The 23064-nt window shown below is 36.5% G+C and overlaps 3 protein-coding genes across 8 annotated transcripts in view; 1 reads left to right on the top strand and 2 right to left on the bottom strand.

Moving 5' to 3' along the window:
* Positions 1-13692, bottom strand: part of Hexo1 (beta-hexosaminidase 1) — a 20695-nt gene extending 7003 nt beyond the window's left edge. Inside the window, exons 1-2 of one of the 2 annotated variants that reach the window (XM_077439974.1) lie at positions 13285-13692; positions 1729-1792 (exon numbers count right to left, since the gene is read on the bottom strand). In XM_077439974.1, coding sequence (XP_077296100.1) covers positions 1729-1790 — 62 coding nt within the window. In that variant the 5' untranslated portion in view covers positions 1791-1792; positions 13285-13692. Of the gene's footprint in view, positions 1-1728; positions 1793-2118; positions 2291-13284 lie in introns of those variants that run through there. The other variant, XM_077439973.1, reaches the window with a different exon arrangement.
* TfIIEbeta (transcription factor IIEbeta) lies at positions 13321-17916 on the top strand. The gene is made up of 6 exons (XM_077439975.1): positions 13321-13535; positions 15797-15904; positions 15979-16141; positions 16788-16897; positions 16970-17147; positions 17220-17916. Exons 1-6 carry the CDS (start codon positions 13474-13476, stop codon positions 17484-17486), a joined length of 888 nt encoding a protein of 295 aa, XP_077296101.1. The 5' UTR covers positions 13321-13473; the 3' UTR covers positions 17487-17916.
* On the bottom strand, positions 17598-23064 carry RecQ5 (RecQ5 helicase). 5 transcript variants are annotated; one of them, XM_077439970.1, is made up of 12 exons: positions 22979-23036; positions 22727-22845; positions 22011-22660; positions 21838-21943; positions 21601-21761; positions 19889-20079; positions 19599-19808; positions 19131-19527; positions 18916-19063; positions 18693-18845; positions 18231-18608; positions 17598-18146 (listed from the first exon to the last, which is right to left on the bottom strand). In XM_077439970.1, the coding sequence occupies exons 2-12, from the start codon at positions 22833-22835 to the stop codon at positions 18040-18042; spliced, it is 2610 nt and encodes an 869-aa protein (XP_077296096.1). In that variant the 5' UTR covers positions 22836-22845; positions 22979-23036; the 3' UTR covers positions 17598-18039. The 5 variants fall into 5 exon arrangements, with proteins under 5 accessions (XP_077296096.1, XP_077296097.1, XP_077296093.1 ...); XM_077439971.1 differs by having other exon boundaries at positions 22727-22876; positions 22979-23035; XM_077439967.1 differs by having other exon boundaries at positions 18231-18845; positions 22979-23064.

Here is a 23064-nt window from a genome sequence, read left to right as displayed (position 1 = left end):
TCGCAAATTGGGGGCCGTAGGTTTTCAAATATGTGTATTATAAATATGTTTTTTATAATTTTAGGGGCCGGGAATTAATTGGGAAGTACTGCTCTAAACAAACGACCAATTAAAAAAAAAAAACGATAAACTCGTGTTTTATATGTTTAAAACGTGTTTAGTCATCAGACATTCATTTTCTGCAAGGATGGGAAAATTCCCAATTTACTTCCGGAAAAACGTTTTACTGGATGATTTTATAAGTTTAATCCCTATTTTCTATTATTTCCCATTCGCCTCTATTTTATTTAACATCTCTACTGACAGTTTTACTGACAAAACCAATCAATCGGGGTGAAATGTGTGAAGGGTGATGTTCAGTCGATAGATCGAGGATAATGATACAACGGGATTCCACTGTATTAGAAATTTTCAGTATATATGATTAAAATATGTACCTTTAGGCACATATGTACACTGATTTCTCAGGAATTCGAACAAAAGCCAATGGCTCATATTTGATGCTACATATATGTAGCTGCACCAGACGGATTTCGCGGTAGCTGTATAAATACAGAAAGCTGTATATTTACAGAAATTGCAATGAGGCTTGTAGCCGCTCGAGTACCGTCATACAACGAATATGTCGAATTAGCGTTTTTCAATTTTTATATACCAGGCCTTCCTGGTATATATGTACATGCATACATATGTATATATGTAAATAAATCAATATAAGATAGCGACGTGAAATGAACTCAAATATCTATATCGATAATATCTATATTTATCATTCCATCTACAAACATACATAAAGCTTATCTATCCATAGATTATCTATTCTATATTCATCGTTTTGTGTAAGTTTAATTAAAACAAAAAACATGTCGATTAATCATAATAATTGATTAAGATCGAAAAGAAAACGCTTGCATCTGTCAAAACGCTTTAGTTGGGATTGGTACGACTGTTTCTACGTTTGTCAAAGCAATGTAATAAATAAGAGGAGAATAATAGGGTAATTGTACTATTAGTCACATTGCAATTGCCCAAAATACAATTTTTGCCATGAAAATCACAAATACGGAATATTTGGCACTCGAGTTCTCATTAGTACGATAGTTATCGTTAGTATGATGGGCTTTTCGGCTGCCAGATGTTCCGTTATAGAGATTTTAGTGACTTTTGGGCGAGCGCTTTGTGACCAATAATCACCGAACCGAATAATACATTATAAAATTATAACTAAGAATGGGATAAAAATCGCAAACAATTATGATATATGTATGTACAAATGTATATTATATACATTTAGGGTAAACGAATTATTTGGCACATTGCGATCGCGCGCACGACAATCGTTGTTATGAAAATCGCAAATATCGAATATATGGAATTCGAGTTCTCTTTAGTATGATAGTTCGTGTGGGTAACGCTCGATGAATGGAATTTTCGGGTGCCAGATGTTCCGCGATCGAGATTTTAGTGGCGTTTGCGAGATCTCTTTGTGCGGAATAATCACCGAACCATACATTTAGATATACATACAACAAATCACATTAGGAAAAACCGTCAAGAAAGGTAATTATAAAATACATTAAAAATACATATAAATATGAGACGTAAAATGGATTGATACACATGAATGAGTATATAAAATGTACTATGCAAAATGTTCGGAAATGTTTTCATAGAATATGAGTATAAATTACACATAATAAATATAAATTAAATACAAAAAAAACTTACTTTATATTCGTAACAGCTATGCTGAGGAAGAGAAACAAAAACGTGAATCCTCTCCACCCCATATCTGTAAAAATACACATAAAAAGTTCATTTATAAACCACCATGCAAATTTTAGTATGAATATGTCAATGACCACAAAATAATTTGCATAAAAACAAAAAACTGTATCCTTTTGACTTATTCGAATTCTGGTTTTAGAGTCAATGACTTAGAGATTGCAAAAATTTATCAAAAAAAAACTGGTTCACTAGAAAACTTTTTTAATAATGAACCTTGATATACATACATAAAATTGGATACATTAATAAAAGGAAAATATTTATATGTAGTTTGGGGTACGAGTTTAACCTCAATGTACCATTACACAAATAAATAATATAGTATTATACCGGTAATGATGTGGAACCGTCTGTTTACAGCAACCACAAACACTCAACTGAGGCTGTAAACGAGGATGGTTTCTTAAAATTAACTTTTAGTGTGTTTTATTTTATCTTTAATAGATTATCGAACAGACGTTGTCAAGCGTGAATTGGAAATAATCGTTATCTGTTTTCCATTAAAATACGATTAGCACCAACATACATTATTACAACACGAAAACTCTAAATGACTCATACATCATAAGCCTACATAAAGTCAACACATTTTATTATTTATTAACCTATCAGTGAAGTAAAATATATATATGAGAGCAAATTTTATAAAATATAGTGTGAAAAATATTATGTTATAGGCGTTTAAACAATTAAAATCTGACAAGACTAGGCTATTAACCATCAAACGTCAACGTCTTCAAAAATTTTGCATTTTTAAACGTGTCTATTACGATTATTTTTCACCATCGTACTGGCGGAATCGATTTAAATTTCTATCGGTGACCAAACCGCGCAAAATGGCAAAGTTTCAAAAACGATCGAAATAATGTAGGAGTTTCGCCCGAATCATTAGCACAGAAGAATAAATTAAAAAAAAAACATTGTGAAAATTTTTTTGTAAATGGATTATTACGCACATTGCGATCGCACACGACAATCTTTGCCACGAAAATCGCGAATACGGATTATCTGGCACTCGAGTTCTCGGTAGTATGATATTTTTCACGAGGGTAAATCTTGATGGATGGAATTTTCGGGTGCCAGATGTTCTGTGATCGACATTTTAGTGAGCAATAATCACCAAACCAGTTTTTCATCAGAACTATTTTTAAACTAGTGTTCTAACCGATGAAATACCATCGCATGGGGGTGTTGGCATATTAAGTTATTGAATAAAAAAAAATTAAAAGAAATGTGTCGGTTATTATATTCGTATACGTTTTGTTGGCAGTGGTTTAGCTGAGACGCACATATGTATATCGAATCGAAACGGCTATTATAGTACGAAGAGCGTTATCTCAGATACACAGACAGACACACAGAATAGTGATATTATATATGTATATAATATACTAGTTGTTTTACGCGGCTTCGCTCAGTATTTGTAATATAAACAGCTTAAACATGGCGAATCCAAATAAATAAATAAATATTCAAGTAAAGTAAATATTCATTTGTTTGTTTATTTAATTTATTTGAATCGGAAAAAAAATAGAATCGTCGTCATGTAAACTTTATTTTGTTTTCGAAGTTCCCAACCAAAAATACTTACATACATACATACATATATACAAAGTCTCTTTCGAAATTACATATTAGCCAGCAGCATAGCTCGGACGTTAAGCTTCTGCTTACCGTCAAGAAGGTGCCGGGTTCTATCCCTGAATGAAAATGAATTTTTCAGAGTATGCTGTTGGTCAGACCTGGATTTGTGACTCCAGGTTGATCGTTTCCTATCAGAGTTTGCCAATTTTCTCTGATTTCATTGTTGAAACGGTTCCCGGAAAAAAAAATTGGCTAAAAATCCTTCCTACCTACTATGTCACCACTATTTGAAATTTGATTGATGTACAATAAAAATTTATGTACAATTCATAGATGTCTCGTTAATTTGCAAGTTTTTTCAGTGTCTCGCAATTCAACGACTTATAATAAAAATGCTGCATTTGTATTTGTAATTGGCCAGGAAGGCGCATTGGGATTTACCTGTAAGGCCTTCCTGGTATATATGTAAAATAAAAAAAAATAAAAAAAAAATAACTGAAATATATTATGCTACTAGCTGTATTACCCGGCTTCGCTCAGTGTTTATAATATAAACCGCTTAAACATGACTAAGCTAATTTAAATTAAAAAAAAAAAAAAATTTTAAAATTTTAAAAAAAAATTTTAAAAAAAAATTTAAAAAAAAATAAAAAAAAAATAAAAAAAAAATCAAAAAAAAAATCAAAAAAAAAATTTTAAAAGATCAAAAAAAAAATCAATTTTTTTTTTTTGCCTTCTAGGGCTTCGCCCTCGGCACCCCCTTTGCCTTCTAGGGCTTCGCCCCTCCACGCCCCATGAGCAATTGCTGTTTAGGGCTTCGCCCCCATGATCAGTTGCCTTTTAGGGCTTCGCCCCTCCGCGCCCCCATGATTCAAAGCCGTCTAGGGCTTCGCCCCCCTTAGTTAATGCCTTTTAGGGCTTCGCCCCCCGCGCCCCCAAGATTAATTGCCGTTTCGGGCTTCGCCCCCCTTAGTTAATGCCTTTTAGGGCTTCGCCCCTCCGCACCCCCATGATTAAATGCCGTCTAGGGCTTCGCCCCCCCTAGTTAATGCCTTTTAGGGCTTCGCCCCCCGCGCCCCCAAGATTAATTGCCGTTTAGGGCTTCGCCCCCCTTAGTTAATGCCTTTTAGGGCTTCGCCCCTCCGCGCCCCCATGATTAAATGCCGTCTAAGGCTTCGCCCCCATGATCAGTTGCCTTTTAGGGCTTCGCCCCCCGCGTCCCCAAGATTAATTGCCGTTTAGGGCTTCGCCCCCCTTAGTTAATGCCTTTTAGGGCTTCGCCCCTCCGCGCCCCCATGATTAAATGCCGTCTAAGGCTTCGCCCCCATGATCAGTTGCCTTTTAGGGCTTCGCCCCTCCGCGCCCCCATGATTAATTGCCGTCTAGGGCTTCGCCCCCCTTAGTTAATGCCTATTAGGGCTTGCGCCCCATGAGGCTGGGCCCCCCGGGCCCCCTTCGGGGCCCCACGGGGCTGCGCCCCTTGTGGCGCCCCCTTTTGAGCCCCATGGGGCTGCGCCCCATGAGGCTGGGCCCCCCGGGCCCCCTTCGGGGCCCCACGGGGCTGCGCCCCTTGTGGCGCCCCCTTTTGAGCCCCATGGGGCTGCGCCCCATGAGGCTGGGCCCCCCGGGCCCCCTTCGGGGCCCCACGGGGCTGCGCCCCTTGTGGCGCCCCCTTTTGAGCCCCATGGGGCTGCGCCCCATGAGGCTGGGCCCCCCGGGCCCCCTTCGGGGCCCCACGGGGCTGCGCCCCTTGTGGCGCCCCCTTTTGAGCCCCATGGGGCTGCGCCCCATGAGGCTGGGCCCCCCGGGCCCCCTTCGGGGCTTCACGGGGCTGCGCCCCTTGTGGCGCCCCCTTTTGAGCCCCATGGGGCTGCGCCCCATGAGGCTGGGCCCCCCGGGCCCCCTTCGGGGCCCCACGGGGCTGCGCCCCTTGTGGCGCCCCCTTTTGAGCCCCATGGGGCTGCGCCCCATGAGGCTGGGCCCCCCGGGCCCCCTTCGGGGCCCCACGGGGCTGCGCCCCTTGTGGCGCCCCCTTTTGAGCCTCATGGGGCTGCGCCCCATGAGGCTGGGCCCCCCGGGCCCCCTTCGGGGCCCCACGGGGCTGCGCCCCTTGTGGCGCCCCCTTTTGAGCCCCATGGGGCTGCGCCCCATGAGGCTGGGCCCCCCGCGCCCCCTTCGGGGCTTCACGGGGCTGCGCCCCTTGTGGCGCCCCCTTTTGAGCCCCACGGGGCTACGCCCCTTGTGGCGCCCCTGGCGGGGCCCCATGAAACTACTCGCTTTGCGCCCCCGCGGGGGTGAATCCATTGAAACGAAAAAAACAAATCGGCGCCCATGGATCGAAAAAAAAAAAATCGAATCACGTGTTCGATGACGTCACCGATCTACGGACGAAGACGACGACGACGAAAACGACGACGACGACCAAGGATATTTACATACATACAAAGTCTCTTTCCAAATTATAGATTAGATAACAACATTAGGTATATTATATATATTTTTTTTATCTTGCTTCATTTTTTTCTTCTAAAAAAATGTACGTTCTGGTTAAAATTATAACAAAAGAAAAAATGAAAATTAAAGAAATAAAAATTTTCAGTTGCACATAATTTTTGGAAAATTTGTAATCTGCGGCGATTCATTTCGGGTATAAATTATATACATTTATCTTGTTCCTATTTTCATTGTACACAAGAATTGCACATTCTGAAAACAAAATCATAATTCCTTGACAATATTAATGGTTATTTGAGGGGGAAATTATAAAATTTTTGGGCGTGTAACACATTTTTTTTTTAAAGAGAGGACGATTTTTTGCGCAGCCTTCCGTTTTGAGTCCTGGGAAATATGGTCATATGGTCCTAGGTATAAAACGTGTTTGTGACACTCGGGCTGCGGCCCTTGCCTTTCTTATCTCTGGGGCTTGTGATTTGAATTTGGCGGACCGGTTCTCGATAAGACTATGCATTTTTGATAAATCACTGGCCGTAAGGTTCGGTCGCGAAACTCGTTCGAAAAGGAGAAAAAAAGTTGACAAAAACGACGTGTCGCCTTGTGAATAGTCGAGACGACAAAAGACGAGAGACTAGAATGTTTATTAGGTCGGCTGAAAATAATTGCGCAATATGTAGATTGCCCAAGACACACCCACATATGTAAGAGAATGTGGGGAAACAATTGAAAAATCATTCAAGCTTCAAAACAAGTCATGCAAATCGTTTCATACGAATTCGATAATGTTCAGTGGGTGTTTCGGAGAACAAACACGATATTAATATGTCGTTACCTTTAATCTATAAAACAAATTACATTTTTAGTAAAGAATTAAAACTGTGAGCGAAATTCAAAATTTTTAAAAATCTTGTATGGGATTTTTGTATGGAAAAAAAATTGTATGGCAGTTTTTTCCGATCCCTTCCAAAATCCCTCTACTGTCTAGGCTAAAGTACTATGAATGATGGTGTTATAGGCGTGCAATTTAGAACTACTAAGAAAACTGTAGATTTGCATAGCGAACAAGCATTCAAATAATCATCGACACCTTGAGCGGGTCACGTAGTACTACGTTTCATATGAGCTTGACGAGAAATGCGGGATACGTAGTACTACGTTTATTCTAATAGTATATGGAGATTTTTTTACATGAGTTTGAATGTTGAGCGATTTTTATTATAATCTATTGTATTTATTTGCACAGCCTTGTGATTTTGCCCGCTACCGCTAGTCGCCGCAAAAAAAATTCTTATGGACGAAATGTGGCACGTGGTTTTTTTTGGATACTTAAAAACATGCGAAAAAAATTATGCGTGCCATTCAGTGCCGTGCCGGCCATTCATAGGACGCCCGGGCGTCCTTTGGGCCTTTTTCGGTCAAATTGTATGCTTGTATTTATCCTTGCTTGACAGTGATCGATAACGGTGTATCCCATGTTTGAAGAAATGTAGGAGACCACCTACGGCGAGGAGCCATGCACGCGGTGTGCCGTTCATCGCTATATGTTTTCGCCCTATCACTTGTTACAGAAGCTATTTTCGATTTATTTTCACGTTCCATATTTTATCCCGCATGCAGACCCGGCCCGAGGGTATATTAATTTTAGCCCCCCCCCCCCCCCCCACCCCTCTTAAATTTTTAAACAATAAATTTCATGAAAGTTTTTGAAATTTTATATTGAAGAATATATATTAAAACAAAAACTAAATTTAAATTTAAAATAGGCGCTTTTGTGTATAAAAATGAATAGAATAAATTACAGATGAATAAATTCGGTAATGAAGACATTAATTTATATTCAACAATGAATTGAAGAATTTTATAGAGGGACATTTCTTCTTTCGAATATGATTGGTTAAGATATCTAATTTCGTGAAGCAAATCCATCCCTGATATATGTGGGTCTACGTGACGAGCCAGAATGTTAAATTACAGAAAACACAAATATCGGAAGGCAAAGATCGAAAATCGAAAGATCTCAAGTCGAAAGATCAAAAAAAAAGGGTGCATGGTAAACGGTACATTCTCACTTAATTTGCACGAGCAGGGTACAACAGGAACAAGAGGAACAGGCTTTTCCTCCCGTATTCTGCGCGCGCATATTAATACGGGAGGAAAAGCCTGTTCCTCTTGTTCCTGTTGTATCCTGCTCGCGCAAATTAAGTGAGTATGTACCGTTTACCATGCACCCTTTTTTTTATCTTTCCACTTAAGATCTTTCGATTTTCGATCTTTGCCTTCCGATATTTGCGTTTTCTGTAATTTAACATTCTGGCTCGTCACGGAGACCGGATATATGTATATTTATATATATGTACATACATATGTTTCAGCTGTACCTAACATATAAAACACTCAAGTTTGTTCGTATGTATGTATTTTTCGTCAATTTAATTAATAGTCGACAGTATATTGTTATAACGCCATCGAATAAATAATTCGCTTTTTTCCGATTCGTAGGATTCGAAGTTCCCGGAACATATAATTTTTTATAAGAGACTTACTATATATGTTTGTTTGTTCGTGACAGTCAATTTTATAAAAAAACATATGAGTATTCAAATAAATTGAATAAAATGTTTACTATTAGATTGGTCATGTTTAACCCGATTATATTACAAATACCGAGCGAAGCCGGCTAATACAGCTAGTATAGAATATGTTATAAGTTCAAAGAAAAACAATTTTCTTTAAATTTAATAATCAAAAAAATTTAAAAAAAATGGGGGCGATTCGCAGCGCCCATTGTCTCTGGCGCCCTAGGCGCGTGCCTAGTCTGCTGCACCTTTGAGCTGACCCTGCTCAAATGGTTGATACATTATTGCTCTTGTATTACAATTGTATGTATGTTCATATAATTTCATACATAGATTCAATGATCGATGATTGACCGTCTTAATTAATTTCCTTTGTATATAAAAATTAATTAAAAAAAAAAAAAAAACAATAAAAGATATCTATAAAATACGCAGGTTCATCTTATAAAATGATGCACAATGAACACATTTTAGTTTGCAATCAAGATTATATCTCATTTTAACGTAAGTATGTACATCATAATCTGATCAACGCGATAAACATGTAAATTACATAATAATATTAAATCAATATAGGAAAAATATAATATCTGCTATAATACTTTTGATAATAAAATACAACATGCGCAATGTATATGTGTATACCCTAAAGACGTGGATTAAATAATATATACTTGAATGCTTCTTTAGGGATTAATTCGTAAATTTATAATCTACATATGTACACGCTCATAAAAAAAAAGATAAAATCGCCATTAGTTATTATATGGTCAAGATATTGGGATTGACATGCAAAGCCAATGTGATTGATTATATGTTATTAGATTTTAATTTAAGATCCGGTAAAGTCTCTAAATCCGTTCATAGATAAAGAAATAAAGAATATCATACGAAACGCATTTTCAATCATGTCATCTTATGTCATGTCACAATCATAAGATACATATGAATACAGATATAAATCTTGATTAAATAAATGTTTGCATTAAAATTCTTTTGTTTTATTATTTCTAATCAGTCAAATTAATAAATTTGGTGACTTTAAGGGGCTTGGCCAATTATATAAGTGTGTAAATTACGTGTCAAATGTTTTTAATCTTTTTACAAGATTAATAAAAGCCAAAAGAAAACCCATTATTCAGAAGACTGAATTTCTGCAAACGAAATTTCTTTAAACTTCTTAAAAATGTACATACCTGAGATGAAAATCATGTGAATTTTGAAATACATACTAGCATTACGTTTTACCGAGAAAAACAATCTATGTTTTTCATTCCAAATCAACGAAAACGAGTCCAAGGTGGGGTCATTTCTTTGTAGCAAATGGAATGTTACGTGCTAAGAATGAATAAAAATCTTTAAGTCCATTTTTGTGATAACGCATTGTAGTAGGACTCGGCAATTATGCATTTGGCAAATGGCAAGATTTTAGCGATAAATCTCAGAATATACCTAAACCATGAAAATATTTAGAAATTAAAAATAATTGAGGTATGCTCGTTTGCAAGAACCCGATTTATTTTCTCGGTAATATAAATAAAATGTAGAAATACATTTTATGATCATTCAATCTTACTCAGCAACAATAAATATACTCGTAATAAAGAAGAGGAAATTATGATGGAATCCATTTGAAAAAAGTTTCCGAATAACGTGTTTTTTAATAATGAGGTATGGGTGCAAAACTTGGCATTGAATTCCAAAATATCACATAAATACAATGCATGTCTCAGAAAAATGTGAGACATAGCAACCAGTTGCATATATTTAAGTATTTTCTCATTGTCTTGTACCGTATTTTATTATACACACATATGTATGTATATAGGTATATGTACATATAATATAAGATAAGCCATGACAAAGAATATGCCTCATCTCAATCAACATGCGTCATGACAACTCAATTCCTATTATTCGGAACACTTTTTGTTGACATACGGGAGTTGTGCCAGTGATGGCGTATGAATGGAATGCCGGAATGCTACATAAAGTCAAATGGAGACGTGAGTGAGAATCAGTAAGGTTGATGATCCTTACTACCAGCTTCGCTAGGGTAGTAAGGATCATCTTCGCTAAACCAGTTGCGTGGCCGGGTTTAAGCAAAATAAGACGACAGCCGTGCTAAATGCATTTTCGGAAATGCGTACGTGCGCGCTTCTTGCTTGCGTGTGTGACTTTTATTATCGTCTGCGATATTTTGAGAAACCGATGAAAGTATAGCGTTATTAGCACAGTTCAAGACGATGGTCCTAAAATATCGGCTATGAATATTGCTCTTAAAATATTAAAAAGGTATTGATATAAAAAAATTCTGACTAATAAATACAAACATGGAGTTTTTCGGAAATGTGATGCATTAGGTAAAATAGCGAACGCTGTTTTTGTCTTCAGAAAATGATTCATATTTCGTGATGTCGTATTAGATTGGTATAGAAAAACTATTTTTTATTACATACATACATACATATGAGCCATTATATTTGAAAGTGGCGGTAGTCCAATCGTCAGTTCCAAAAACACTATTCCGATTTGATTTAATTCATAAATTTTTGTCACTTCTTTTGATTCGATATGTCCAGAGTCTCGGAAAAGCAGAATAAACTTATTTGAGGCCACCGGTATTTTTAAATATTGTTAAACGCAAAACATTATATTTAAAGTTTTGCGTTTACAACTTTCAATTATAACGGCTCATAGATAAATCATATGTGCTATGACAGGAATTATCCCAAGGTGACACATGTGGTTAGATTATTTTTGTATACAATACTATTTTTTTTTTTAACATAACAAGAAATATAATACAATGAAGACATCTATGTACAACGAGCATTTTTTTTGATACACAGCTTATTTTGCGAGAAATACATTATGTGGGTGGCGTTTTGTAAGATTCAGCAAATTCGAGATGCTAATAAATCAAATTTGCGAAAGAATAATTCATCAAAAAAATTTTAGGCCGCCTGCTCAATCGGGGGCCCTTAAACGAACATAAATCCACTAATGATGATAAGTATGACAAGGGAAGTTGTGGAAAAAGGGCAGAAGGAAGGCCACAAGGGAGATAGATGGGTTAATACAGGGCCGTGCCCAGGAGTTCGGCCGCTCTTAAATTTTATCAGCATTTGTATACATCAATTCGGGGTAACGTTTAATTCTGAATAGGATCAGACGACAAGAGAGACTAAACATTTTCAAGTTCATTCATGAAAATATAGTTTTTTACCCCCCTCTACCCCCCCCCCCCCCCCCAATCCCACATCTAGGACATTTTTCTTTCGATAACCAACCTATACTCAATATTTTAAAAAGTTCATATGTATGTATGTCGAATCGAAACGACTATTAATTATAGCACGGCGAGCGTTATCTCGGATACACAGACACACAGAATAGCGATATTTTATATATGACTAGCTGAACCCGGCATGCGTTACAATGCCAGAATAAGGCATGCAATTCCCGCTCATGTTACCGTTTCAAATGATGGTTGGAACTCAACTAACGTCTCTTCAACGCCGTGTCGTCATAAACCAACTGGTAACGTGGTTACCAAGGAACATATTTCCTTGACTACACGATGGCGCTTCAAACTTTCGCGTGAGTAAAATCGTAATTACGAATATTATTATTAAGAGGTTTTTTCCCGCTTTTTTTTTCACAGTAAGCTTCCCGGACATGCATACAACAAATCCTGAAAGTTCCATCGTAATCGTTTGAATGCAGAGAAATGTAATAATAATAGAAGGGCCCTTACGAATAAATAATTGTTGTCGGAATACAATCAAATCAATTTACTTATAAAAATGTATCCCATGTTGTTTATTGTGTGTTTTGAATGCATTATGCAATTTTTACTGGTGCTTGCCCATCTTGCGAGTAATATAAACAAACAGAGAAGTTTTTATCGGACATACGTCGAGCACCAACCATCAAATACGACTGATGCTAAAATTATTTAGGATTGTCTGTGGACAATCGTCACTTGACAACAATATGACGCCTAAAGCCACTTCTATTAATATAACATTTCGGTAAAAGTGAGAACGCTCGACAGGAAAAGCGGGACTAGATGTTGGTTGCCATTATGCCGGTGCCAGACATGAGTTCAAAGAAGTGATCACTAGAGGTCGGAATCTGAAGGGGCTGGAAACGTGCCGCCTATTGTTCGATTGTTGTAAATCCTTTGTAAAAAAGGTTCGGCAAACCTGTAACAATGCATTTACAATCTTTGAACAATAAACAGCCCCTTCAGATTCCGGGCTCTAGTGATCACTTCTTTGAAGACTTTGCTCACACATTTGGTCACATATTGTTGTATCTGCCAGATATATGTTCAAAAATTTTATCAACTAGGCTCGCGCAACTGTTTGCGCAAGACGTTTATCCCTTTGATGTGCGCTAAAAAACCGACACGGAACGGCAAAGCGCACTTAAGTGATCAAATATGTGACAATAGTATCAAATGCCCGTGATGTGCCCGTGATATGCCCGTGACAATAGTATCAAATGCCCATGATGACACATGTGAACACTTATTTGATCACATCTTTGAACACATGTCTGGCGCCGGCATAATGGCAACCAACATCTAGCCCCGCTTTTCCTGTCGAGCGTTCTCACTTTTACCCAATATAGATATAAAATTTCCAAAACCACCCGTTGAAATCAACGGGCACAACACTAGTTTACGTAACAATTATTTTGATATATTTTCCTTCCTCGGTTTGCCGCTCGTATATGCAGTTTTACTATGTTGTTACAACAGCATTATGCATCCACTACAATATACAACATACAATAGTCCAATTACCGAGCATTATGCATCTTGCACAGAAACAGTTGAAACTTATTCAAAAGTGTATACAAATAGTGTTACCTGAAGTGGCCGTTCGCAATCGGTTTGTTTGGCGCCACTAGTCGTATGAGAGAAAAGCGGCGGGGTGAAGGAGGGGGGAGGCAACTGTCAAAACCGTGTCGGGTCGTTGCGTCGATCTGTCAGAATCGAAAGTGAACTTTCATCGGTCGAGTGAGCGGTTGACAGATACCGATTGACAGATTGATCGCGATGGACGAAGCTCTGGTGCGGCAGCGCGAGGCCTTCAAGAGGAAGGCCCTCTCAACTCCGACGTGAGCTGACACCAACACCAACACCACAACACCACAACACCACTCTCTCTCTCTCTCTCGCTCTCACTCGCACCCACACATCCACGCGACGGCCCTCTCGCTCGCACTCGCACTCGAGATGTGAGATGTGACGTCACACACCACACTATCCTAACCTACACGCCATTACCCCTCCCTCTCCCTCCACCTCGCCTCACCTTACTTTCACTTTTCCTATACTAAATGTATATCAATCAGAGATGTAGACTCAAAGTCGTCGAATATTTAAGCGACTGGCTCCGATTTCTTACTTAAATTACATTTTTATCATGTTTAGGTCGAATTGAGGATAGTCCTGGTATGTCTGAAATCTGCTCAGCCAAATGCGTACATTTTATCAGTTTCATGTAATTTCGAAAGAGACTTAGTTGTATGTATGTAAGTTTTGGTTCGTAGAATCCGTGGCGTTAAATTTAATAAAAAAAAAACAAATGAATATTCAAATAAATTTAATCAAATGTTTACTATTAGACTAGCCATGTTTAAGCGGTTTATATTACAAATACCGAGCGAAGCCGGGTAATACTACTAGTGCAGTGGTTCTTAACCTTGTTGGAGGTACTGAACCCCATCAGTTTCATATGCGCATTCACCGAACTCTTCTTAATTGGAAAAATAAAATATGATTTTTTTCAAATTCAAAACATAGGTGTATATTTTACTGGTGCACAAAATGAACTGTGCATCAACATCACTGTGTTCAAAGAACAAAAACATTAAAACATGATTTTCACACAAAATCGAAAACATAATAATGAATATTTACTGCAAATCAGTGTGACTTCTGCTGTTGCCTTTCAGAGATCAGTTCAGAAATGCGAGGCTTTACCTTGGCAAGTGCCACTCTCATGTTATTTTCGCAACAAAGTCTGTTCCTTTTCTTCGTTTTTATGTCCAGCATCCTCGAAAAGGATTGCTCGTAAAGATATGTTGTAACAAACGGTATGAAAATCTCCAGAGCTTTCTTAGCAATAACAGGGTACGTTACCATTTGTTGACACCAAAACGTTGAGAGCGTTGTTGTTCTGAAGAGTTGCTGTTGAACCTGGCTCTGCTGAATTTCCGCCGAACCCCTGAGATTGAATCACCGAACCCAGGTTAAGAACCACTGCACTAGTGTATTAATAAATAAAAAATATTGAATGAAAAAATGTTTTATTAGCTCACTACGTAGTAGTACTCCAGATATATTCGAAAATTAACCTAATGAGAGAAAAGATTTACACATTTATAATCAGAGTCCTAGTTGGATTGTAAGATAATGTTAGAATCGGAGTCATTATTTTTTCTAACGATTTGACAGTCCTAGTATCAATGACATACAAAGACTATTTCAATTTTAGTTCTGATTTTCATGGTTTGTATTATGATCTGATCATTCATTTTCTTTAAAAAAAACTTCATGAATCGTACAAACTCAATTTGCCTCAAAGCTGAGATATAACAGAGCAAATCTAATATATAATTTCGAATGAGACTTTGTATGTATGTATGCAAGCATGTGAGGTTTGGGTGGTAAAATCTGTGACGTTAAATTTAATACATAAATATTCAAATAAATTTAAATAAGATGTTTATTTTAGCAATGTTTAAGCGGTTTATATTACAAATACCGAGCAAAGCTAGTTAAAACCACTAGTGAGATATAAAAGTAAAAGGGACTTGCGAGCAACTTGGTCAGTAACTTAGTCAACCAAGCGTGGTTACTCTTGGTCTTTCAACTTAGGCAACCAAAAGCAACCAAAAAACTATGAATACACATTTTCTCACTATGTAATCGCCGGCGACTAATCACCGAGTATGGCACCCCTCAATACAACGCTAAAGATTTTGAGGGATCGTGCTGGTCACTCGAGCAATAAAATCACTGTAACCAGACCGAGCAGCAGCAATCGATCTCACTAGTCGGGTGATTTTTTTTCTTGGCCAACCAGTAAGCTACTCAGTGTGGCATGCTCCATACAACTGCATACATTTGATCTCGTCGCGCAACAAAGTCACCAATCAAGTTGCTCGCAAGTCACCCGTTCTGGTTCGGCTCTTACTAATAGGAGTTTTATTTTCCGATTAACAGACTGAACTGTAGTCTTAACTGCATTCATCATTAAATTAATCGTACAGTTTCTTCATTACTATCTTTTCCTGTAATATCTTAAAACTATAATACACGACTTCCACACAATTCTTGAAACCAAAACATAAACATTTTATTTTTTCTTCAGAGTTGAAAAGAAGAAACTAGATGAATCTGCGGCAGCTTTTAAAGATGAGCCGAAAAAGAAACCAAAAACGGCACCACCGAGCTCGGCTCCGAAGTTGGACGCTTCCAAGTGAGTGCATAACCATCATTGATCCAACTTACGATAAAAACGACATGTTATGCATCTATATGGTTTTATTTCAGCTATAAAACGATGGCCGGAAGTTCATCATACCGATTCGGAGTACTCGCCAGAATCGTCAGACACATGAAACAGAGACACCAACAAGGCGACGATCATCCGCTTAATTTGGACGAAATGTTAGATGAAACAAATCAATTGGACGTGGGAAGTAAAGTTAAACAGGTAATGTGTATTTAAATACCATTACTATTCATATACTTATACTAAAGAATGTGTGAAATATGAATTTTATTTTATTTTAATCTTTAATTTATACCAGGTAAGCCTAACAGGTAACCCCAATGCGCCTTCATTGTACATTTGATACAAATATTATTAGTATTATACAAAGTACATAAGTACATATCAATTAATATTCACAGAGACATCTATAGTCAAATTTGTACATTTGCAGAATTTTAAACAATTCAGTAAATACATATCAATTAACATCCACAGCGAGATTTATGGTCGAATATGTACATTTTCAGCATTTAATACAATTCAGCGAAGTTCGAGCTTGCTGAAAACTCGAGATTTTGCGAGAAAATGGGTAAGGTTGCCAATTTGTTGGAACCGTTTCAATGAAAATCAGATAAATCGGCAAACTCTGATAGGAAACAATCGACCTGGAGTCACAAATCCAAGGTCTGGCCAGTAGAAACCAGTAGAATTTGAACCCATGACCACTCTGTTCAAAGCAGTATATGCTAACAGCTAACCACTAGTAGGCTAGTGGTTAGCATATACTGCCTATTGGGAAATATTCTATTTAAGACCTATTAAGAATAGATTCTGCTGGTTCTTAGTTATTTTAATTTGATTACAGTGGCTGCAAACTGAGGCCCTTCAAAGCAATCCAAAAATCGAAGTCACACACGATGGAAAGTTCTCATTTAAGGCAGTATATAAAATTAAGGATAAAAAAGCTCTTTTAAGGTTTGATTTGATGCACATAGGATTTCTTTTAGTTTGTTTTTGGCGGTGTATAAATATTTTCGGTATTTTCAGGTTATTAAAACAACACGATTTAAAAGGCTTGGGCGGAGTTTTATTAGAAGACGTGCAAGAATCATTACCGCACTCCGACAAGGCATTGAAACATTTAGCGAACGAAGTTTTGTACATCATTCGTCCCACAGATAAAAAGAAAATACTTTTCTATAACGACCAAACTGCAAATTTAATTGTAAGTATGAACGATCTTTGCCTGTATAATGTAATCAGCGTTGAGTGTAGAGTTTTTGTATTTGCGTTACAGGTCGATGAAGAATTTCAAAAGTTATGGAGGGCCACCGCCGTTGACGCAATGGATGATGCGAAAATCGAGGAATACCTTGAGAAGCAAGGTATCAAATCGATGCAAGACCACGGACCCAAGAAGCCTCTGGCTCCGAAAAGAAAGAAGGGAGGTCAGAAAAAGAGACAGTACAAAAAACCAAGAGACAACGAGCATCTCGCAGATGTTTTGGAAACGTACGAAGACAACAATCTCACTTTACAAGGATCGGCAGTGACAAATAAATAACGTCTGCAGTTAAATTATTTTATTTTAAGAAATTTATATTAAAGACTGACACCATATAGTGTTGTTTTACTGAGTGTTTTGTTATAAAAGTGATGAATAAAATGACACCTTGATTAACATGATACTTTATTCATAGTATAAGAAAAACAAAAACAATGTTCGGGGAAGCACAATCGCATTGTAAAACACTGGTATTTTTTATTCTAAGAGATTATCAAAATCACTAACACGCTGCGGCAAGTTTTTGTAAAACGTATTTGAATACATTACATGGGATGGCATAATTAAAAACAATTCCAATCCCGTTGAAAAACTTGGATTTAGGATAGACACTTTTAAATAATTAAATATTAAATAGATTTTTCATGCAAATATAAACAACAAGTTGCCAAAAAATTTCATTATCATACTAGCAAGTTAATAAATAAGTATTGCTTTTAAAAAGGCCTAGTTTAATAGTAATACAGACCTAATTTATACCATTAGGTCAGTATGTTTTGTGAGCATTTTTTGTAATACAGAATGTTCTGAATTCTGTATTGATTTGAATGGTTCATCTGATTTTTTGGATTTTATTTACGAAAGCGTCTAAATCAGAAACAGCTTTTAATTTCACATCGATGAATGCAGTTTTTAAAAAGGCACCAATAGCTGCTTCATCTGCAATGAGATATAAAAGAGCCTTGTAAAAGCACATGGGTTTAAAAAGTCTACGCGTCGGTGATCTCATATTAGAAGCATTACCTGTAACTTTGAGCTCCAGAAGAAAATGGACGATCTTCCTCGCGGTCATCTTAAACAGTTCTTTTGATGATATTTTGCCGTCTTTGTAATATGGCGTCATTTGTTTTACTACTAATCCGGCAATATCTTCCTTTACCTTTTCGACAGATTTGGAAATTTTTTCTATCGGTTTTTTTCTATCGCATTTGGAATTTGATTCTGGTGTTAATTTTGTCTTTTTAGATTTTACTTCTTCGTCGGAAGTTTCGCCGAATAAATCTTGAACCTTTTTACGCTTTTTAGAATCCAATTTATTATCGTTCGGCACACTAATGTCTGCGTTCTTGGCTTCGGCAATTTCATTAGCATCTCTGTTTTCTTCGATCAGATTTAATATTTCTTGAAAGTTAATTAAATTAGGTCTTATCTTTGAATTGTTCGATATTTCGCCATTCAAATCATTCTCATCTATGACAAGATTACCTCCGTTTGAGTCGCTATCTTCTTGAGTGTTGTTTTGTTTGGGCGTTTTATCTTTTTTAACACAGAACGCATCTAACGACGATTGTAATAATGTTTCATTTTTAAAAGAAAATGCCTTCCTTTGATGTTGTTTATCGCTTTTTGATAGACTGCCTTTTGAATAAAACAAAATATAGTATACATAAACAAATTACTTATAATCGTATAGATAAGATTAACTCACTCGCAGAGACAAAAGAGTTGAACGATGACTTTTCAGCTAATTCCGATTTAGATTCGGCTATTAATTCATTCAGTGAGTTTTTCTTTATCGGCTTAAAATTTTTAAGCGTTGAATGAAGACTTTCTTTATTTGCTTTTATAGATGACATCTTAAAAAACCAATCGTCAGTTGATTCATTATCAAAAACTTAATACACAAGAAGTGAATATACGTACCAATTTTGCAATACCTCGCCTATATAAACTAACGACTTTATTTAATGTGAATATTTCGTATTCCATCTCAACGGCGCAATCTTCATAATCAGGTTTTTTCAATTCATGCATCGGCTTATCAACATCCTTACAATCGACGACACTCTTCACTAATATTTCAGTCAAGAGGGACAAATAGTTTTCGCGAATAGTCACGGTGAGGCCGTTGACTTTGGTCTCGGTGCTGCTAGCGGCTTTGACTTTTGAGTACTTCGAAGGAACGCTTTCCGATTTGATCTGTTTTGATACGGATCCTCGTCTCGCAGCGAGTTCTTTCATTATTAAAGATGTCGTTTCACTTTTAACCCTGCTGCTTCTTTCGGTATCGTCGCCTTCTTCACTATCGTTGTAACTTTCCCTGAAACAAATTCATCAATGAGTATTGCAACAATTATTTTATTTATTTCAATTCATCTCAATTGTTTAAACTTTGCGATTCCATTTCGTCCACCACCATATAAATCTTCATCGCCGACTCCAGTGGAAATAAATCCCCTTTTCATTTGTACATTCATTGAATGTTTGAAATACGTGTCCAGCGCTGCTTCGGCGGCTTTAGGACTCTTACATGCGTCACAATTCTTCGTGCACGGAGGCGGATCGTCGCCGAAGTATTCGGAGAACGTACGATGCCGACACCTATGATTGTTATTATTTTAATCATACTCAAAGGTAATAAATGAAATTTACTGTTTTAAAACACATATCAAAATCCTTACTTAACTGTTTCACAATAATTAACCATTTTAACAAAACTTTTAAAAGCGGTTTTTGCTCGTTTCTCCTGAGATTCATTTTTAGACTTGCTGATTTCAGATTTTAAAATAAAATCGACAGCATTTCTTTCAGAAATGCTATAATAAATTCTACAATAAGATTGAGCACCGTCTCTGCCAGCTCTACCTGATTCCTATAACAAAAAAATTGCATCAGAATATTTCATATACATATATTAAATATTACTATTTAATAAAATTTGAAATAAATAAATTCACTTGAAACAAATGAATTGACAAACTTTATTTTTTATGATACGCTAATATGTCCTTCATATATATATTTATGCCCAATTTTTTTATTTAACATTATTAGAAATAATAAATCCTATATATACAAACACAATAATACCAAATTTTCATTTAATAACAATAAAATTTTCGAAACTTAAGTTTATTATTGATGAAGTACATAAATAATTAATTGTGAAATATGTTTTCATACTTTTCATGTAAAATGAAGTTTTCTTTCTTTTCCAAACATTTTCTTATCTAATCATATAAAAATTTAGTACATCTGTACGTAAAAATGTCACACGACTGCGAATTTGCCACATAGCAACAATTTAAAGCAGTGATGGCGAACCTTTTTGAGAAGTGTGTCAAATTTCTTTAATTATATGGGTCACTAAGTCAGTGAATTCATTTGAAGGGGGGTTAAAAAGAATAATAATGAATTTGGAACTCCATAGATTTGTTAACAAAAAAGTATAACAGTTGATCCTCCAAAAAAGTTGACTTTTTCTTTTTATTTTACTATACTTTTACAAGCAAAAAATGAAGGTCAACGTCAAAAATGTATATAAATAGTCATACTTTGAATTCCCTCTCGTGTGACAACATTAGACGTATATATATACATTATATGTATATATAAAGGTAATTTATTTTATTTTACATAGATATATATACCAGGAAGGCTTGACAGGAACAAACTAACCAGTAGATTCTACGACAGAATCACTAATAACCATACTAACATACTTGTGAAGAGTCTCGGTGATTACAACAAAATGTGTCTATACCCTTCAGGTATAAACACAGATTACCTAACCACAATCTGCTTTAGGTCATGATCATCATTGATAGAAAGGCTTATTTAATTTAATTATGTTTTATTTTTACATAGAAGGCTTGACAGGAAGATCCCAATGTGCCTTCCGGACAATTAATAACAAACAATGCAGCATTTTATTATTACATAATTAACTGTATTTCCAGAAGCTAAAGAACACGAAATAACAATTAATTAATTACAGAATTAATCCATTGAGACATCGATGGATTTTGAGTTTTGTACATAATTTTTACAAATTATACACACAATAAATACAGAAGATTTGTCACAAATACCCCCAAATCTAACCAGCAGTATGGCAGATCGAACACACTGATCACTTGGTGCTAAACATACACGCTAACATTAAGACATACTGTGTGTTTGGTTGTGTGTGTATGCGTGTGACCCACAGGTCATAGGTTCGCCATCACTGTTTTAAAGGGTAGCATGGCATGTCAGTAGGTAACATAAGTCAAGTCCATTAGTTCAAGATTGAATCATTTAAGCCATAGCCTCTTATTCTACTCTTATAAACCAGATAGATATCTAGACATATAATATAATACAACAGTAAATACATAAATAATCCACACACTTGATAATATGCAGCAACATTTTGTGGCACTCCCCAATGCACTACAGTCCTAACGGTTGCCTTGTCCACACCCATGCCGAAACTTACAGTTGCACTTATGCATGGGCATTCACCTTGCATCCATTTATTCTGCACGGAGATTCTCTCCGATGTCTTCAGACCTGAAAGAATTGAATGTTCGAAAGTACATCCAATACATCAGAAAAATTATTTCAATATAAAAGGAAAAAATTCAACCTGCATGGTAGGCGATTGTATGAAGTCCTTTTTTAGTCAATATATTTGCAATGGTTTCAGTGCAGTCTCTAGTTCGACAGTATATAATGGCACAATTCCGATTTTTCTAATAAAAATGAATAAATCAAAGACTGTTTTTTATTGCTCGCGTATATTTGTATTGTAATACTTACAGGTTTAACTTCGTCATAGTTTTTCCCGAAGGATTTCAAGATGTGATTTTTCAAGTGGTCATACTCGTCGTCGATTGAATTGAGAAATATTAAGTCATAGTATAAATTAGTTCTAAAGCAAGGTGTTTTAAACTGCACCAAAGATTTGGTGAGTTTCAAATTGTGAATGATATCATTTACTACGTCTTTGCTGGCGGTGGCCGTTAGTGCGATCCAAGGAACCGATTTGTGCTCAGTTCGAAGTGAGCCCAATTTTAGATAGTCAGGTCTGAAATCGTGACCCCATTGACTGACGCAATGGGCCTCGTCTACAACTATGTAAGCGAGCTTCTTATATTTGACGAGGTTCTCTAGGATTTTTTTAAACGTCCCTGTAGCTGCTTGTTCCGGCGTCACATATAGAAATTTAGTATTGGGTTTGAGGCTTTTTAAATCGTTGATTACGTTTTCTCTATCTTTGGTTGACATTTTTGAGTTGATCGACTCGGCTTTGATTTTTAGCTTTGTTAAGTGATCAAGTTGATCCTTTATCAACGCTAATAGAGGTGAAAATACAATTGTCAATTTATTCTCGCACAACATTGTGGGAAGTTGGAAACACAACGATTTTCCCGAACCTGTCGGCATTGACACGTATACATCTTGACTTCCTGAAATTTAGGAATAAAATTAAAACAAATATTAAATGAATATTTTAAAAAATGATTTCCACTGACGTTTAACTATGGTTCTGATGGCTTTTTCTTGTAAATCGTTGCGAAATTTTTCGTGCCCAAAAACATTTTTTAATTTTATTAAAATGTTGTCTTTTTCTTCAGTCTCCATTACAAGTAACCTTTTCAAAATGAAACTAGGTTAATTGAACTCTAACGTGTGAAATACAATACATAGATATAATAAACCGCGGTTGAATGAATTTTTAATATTGAATATCAATCGAAGATTAAAAATTATAATTGAAATCTAACCGAAATCAAAACACTTATCCATCCACAATTGACAGCTATAGCGCGAAAAATGAGCCTAAGCGTCATTTTATATTACCATGATCAAT

This window comes from Arctopsyche grandis, chromosome 10 (assembly GCF_051622035.1).
Source record: "Arctopsyche grandis isolate Sample6627 chromosome 10, ASM5162203v2, whole genome shotgun sequence".
NCBI classification, from domain to species: Eukaryota; Metazoa; Arthropoda; class Insecta; order Trichoptera; family Hydropsychidae; genus Arctopsyche; species Arctopsyche grandis.
Note: the sequence above shows the minus strand (reverse complement) of the source record. Positions and strands in the feature narration are given on the sequence as shown.

What these genes read in the sequence shown, in the direction of transcription:
- TfIIEbeta (XM_077439975.1), top strand. Translation starts at nt 13,474, where the DNA reads ATGGACGAAGCTCTGGTGCGGCAGCGCGAGGCCTTCAAGAGGAAGGCC. An exon ending in CCGAAGTTGGACGCTTCCAA is followed by an intron (nt 15,905 to 15,978) that starts GTGAGTGCATAA and finishes GTTTTATTTCAG; the next exon opens with CTATAAAACGATGGCCGGAA. An exon ending in ACCAAACTGCAAATTTAATT is followed by an intron (nt 17,148 to 17,219) that starts GTAAGTATGAAC and finishes TTTGCGTTACAG; the next exon opens with GTCGATGAAGAATTTCAAAA.
- RecQ5 (XM_077439967.1), bottom strand. Translation starts at nt 22,835, where the DNA reads ATGGAGACTGAAGAAAAAGACAACATTTTAATAAAATTAAAAAATGTT. An exon ending in GGCGAGGTATTGCAAAATTG is followed by an intron (nt 19,064 to 19,130) that starts GTACGTATATTC and finishes TGGTTTTTTAAG; the next exon opens with ATGTCATCTATAAAAGCAAA. An exon ending in CAACTCTTTTGTCTCTGCGA is followed by an intron (nt 18,846 to 18,915) that starts GTGAGTTAATCT and finishes TTTATTCAAAAG; the next exon opens with GCAGTCTATCAAAAAGCGAT.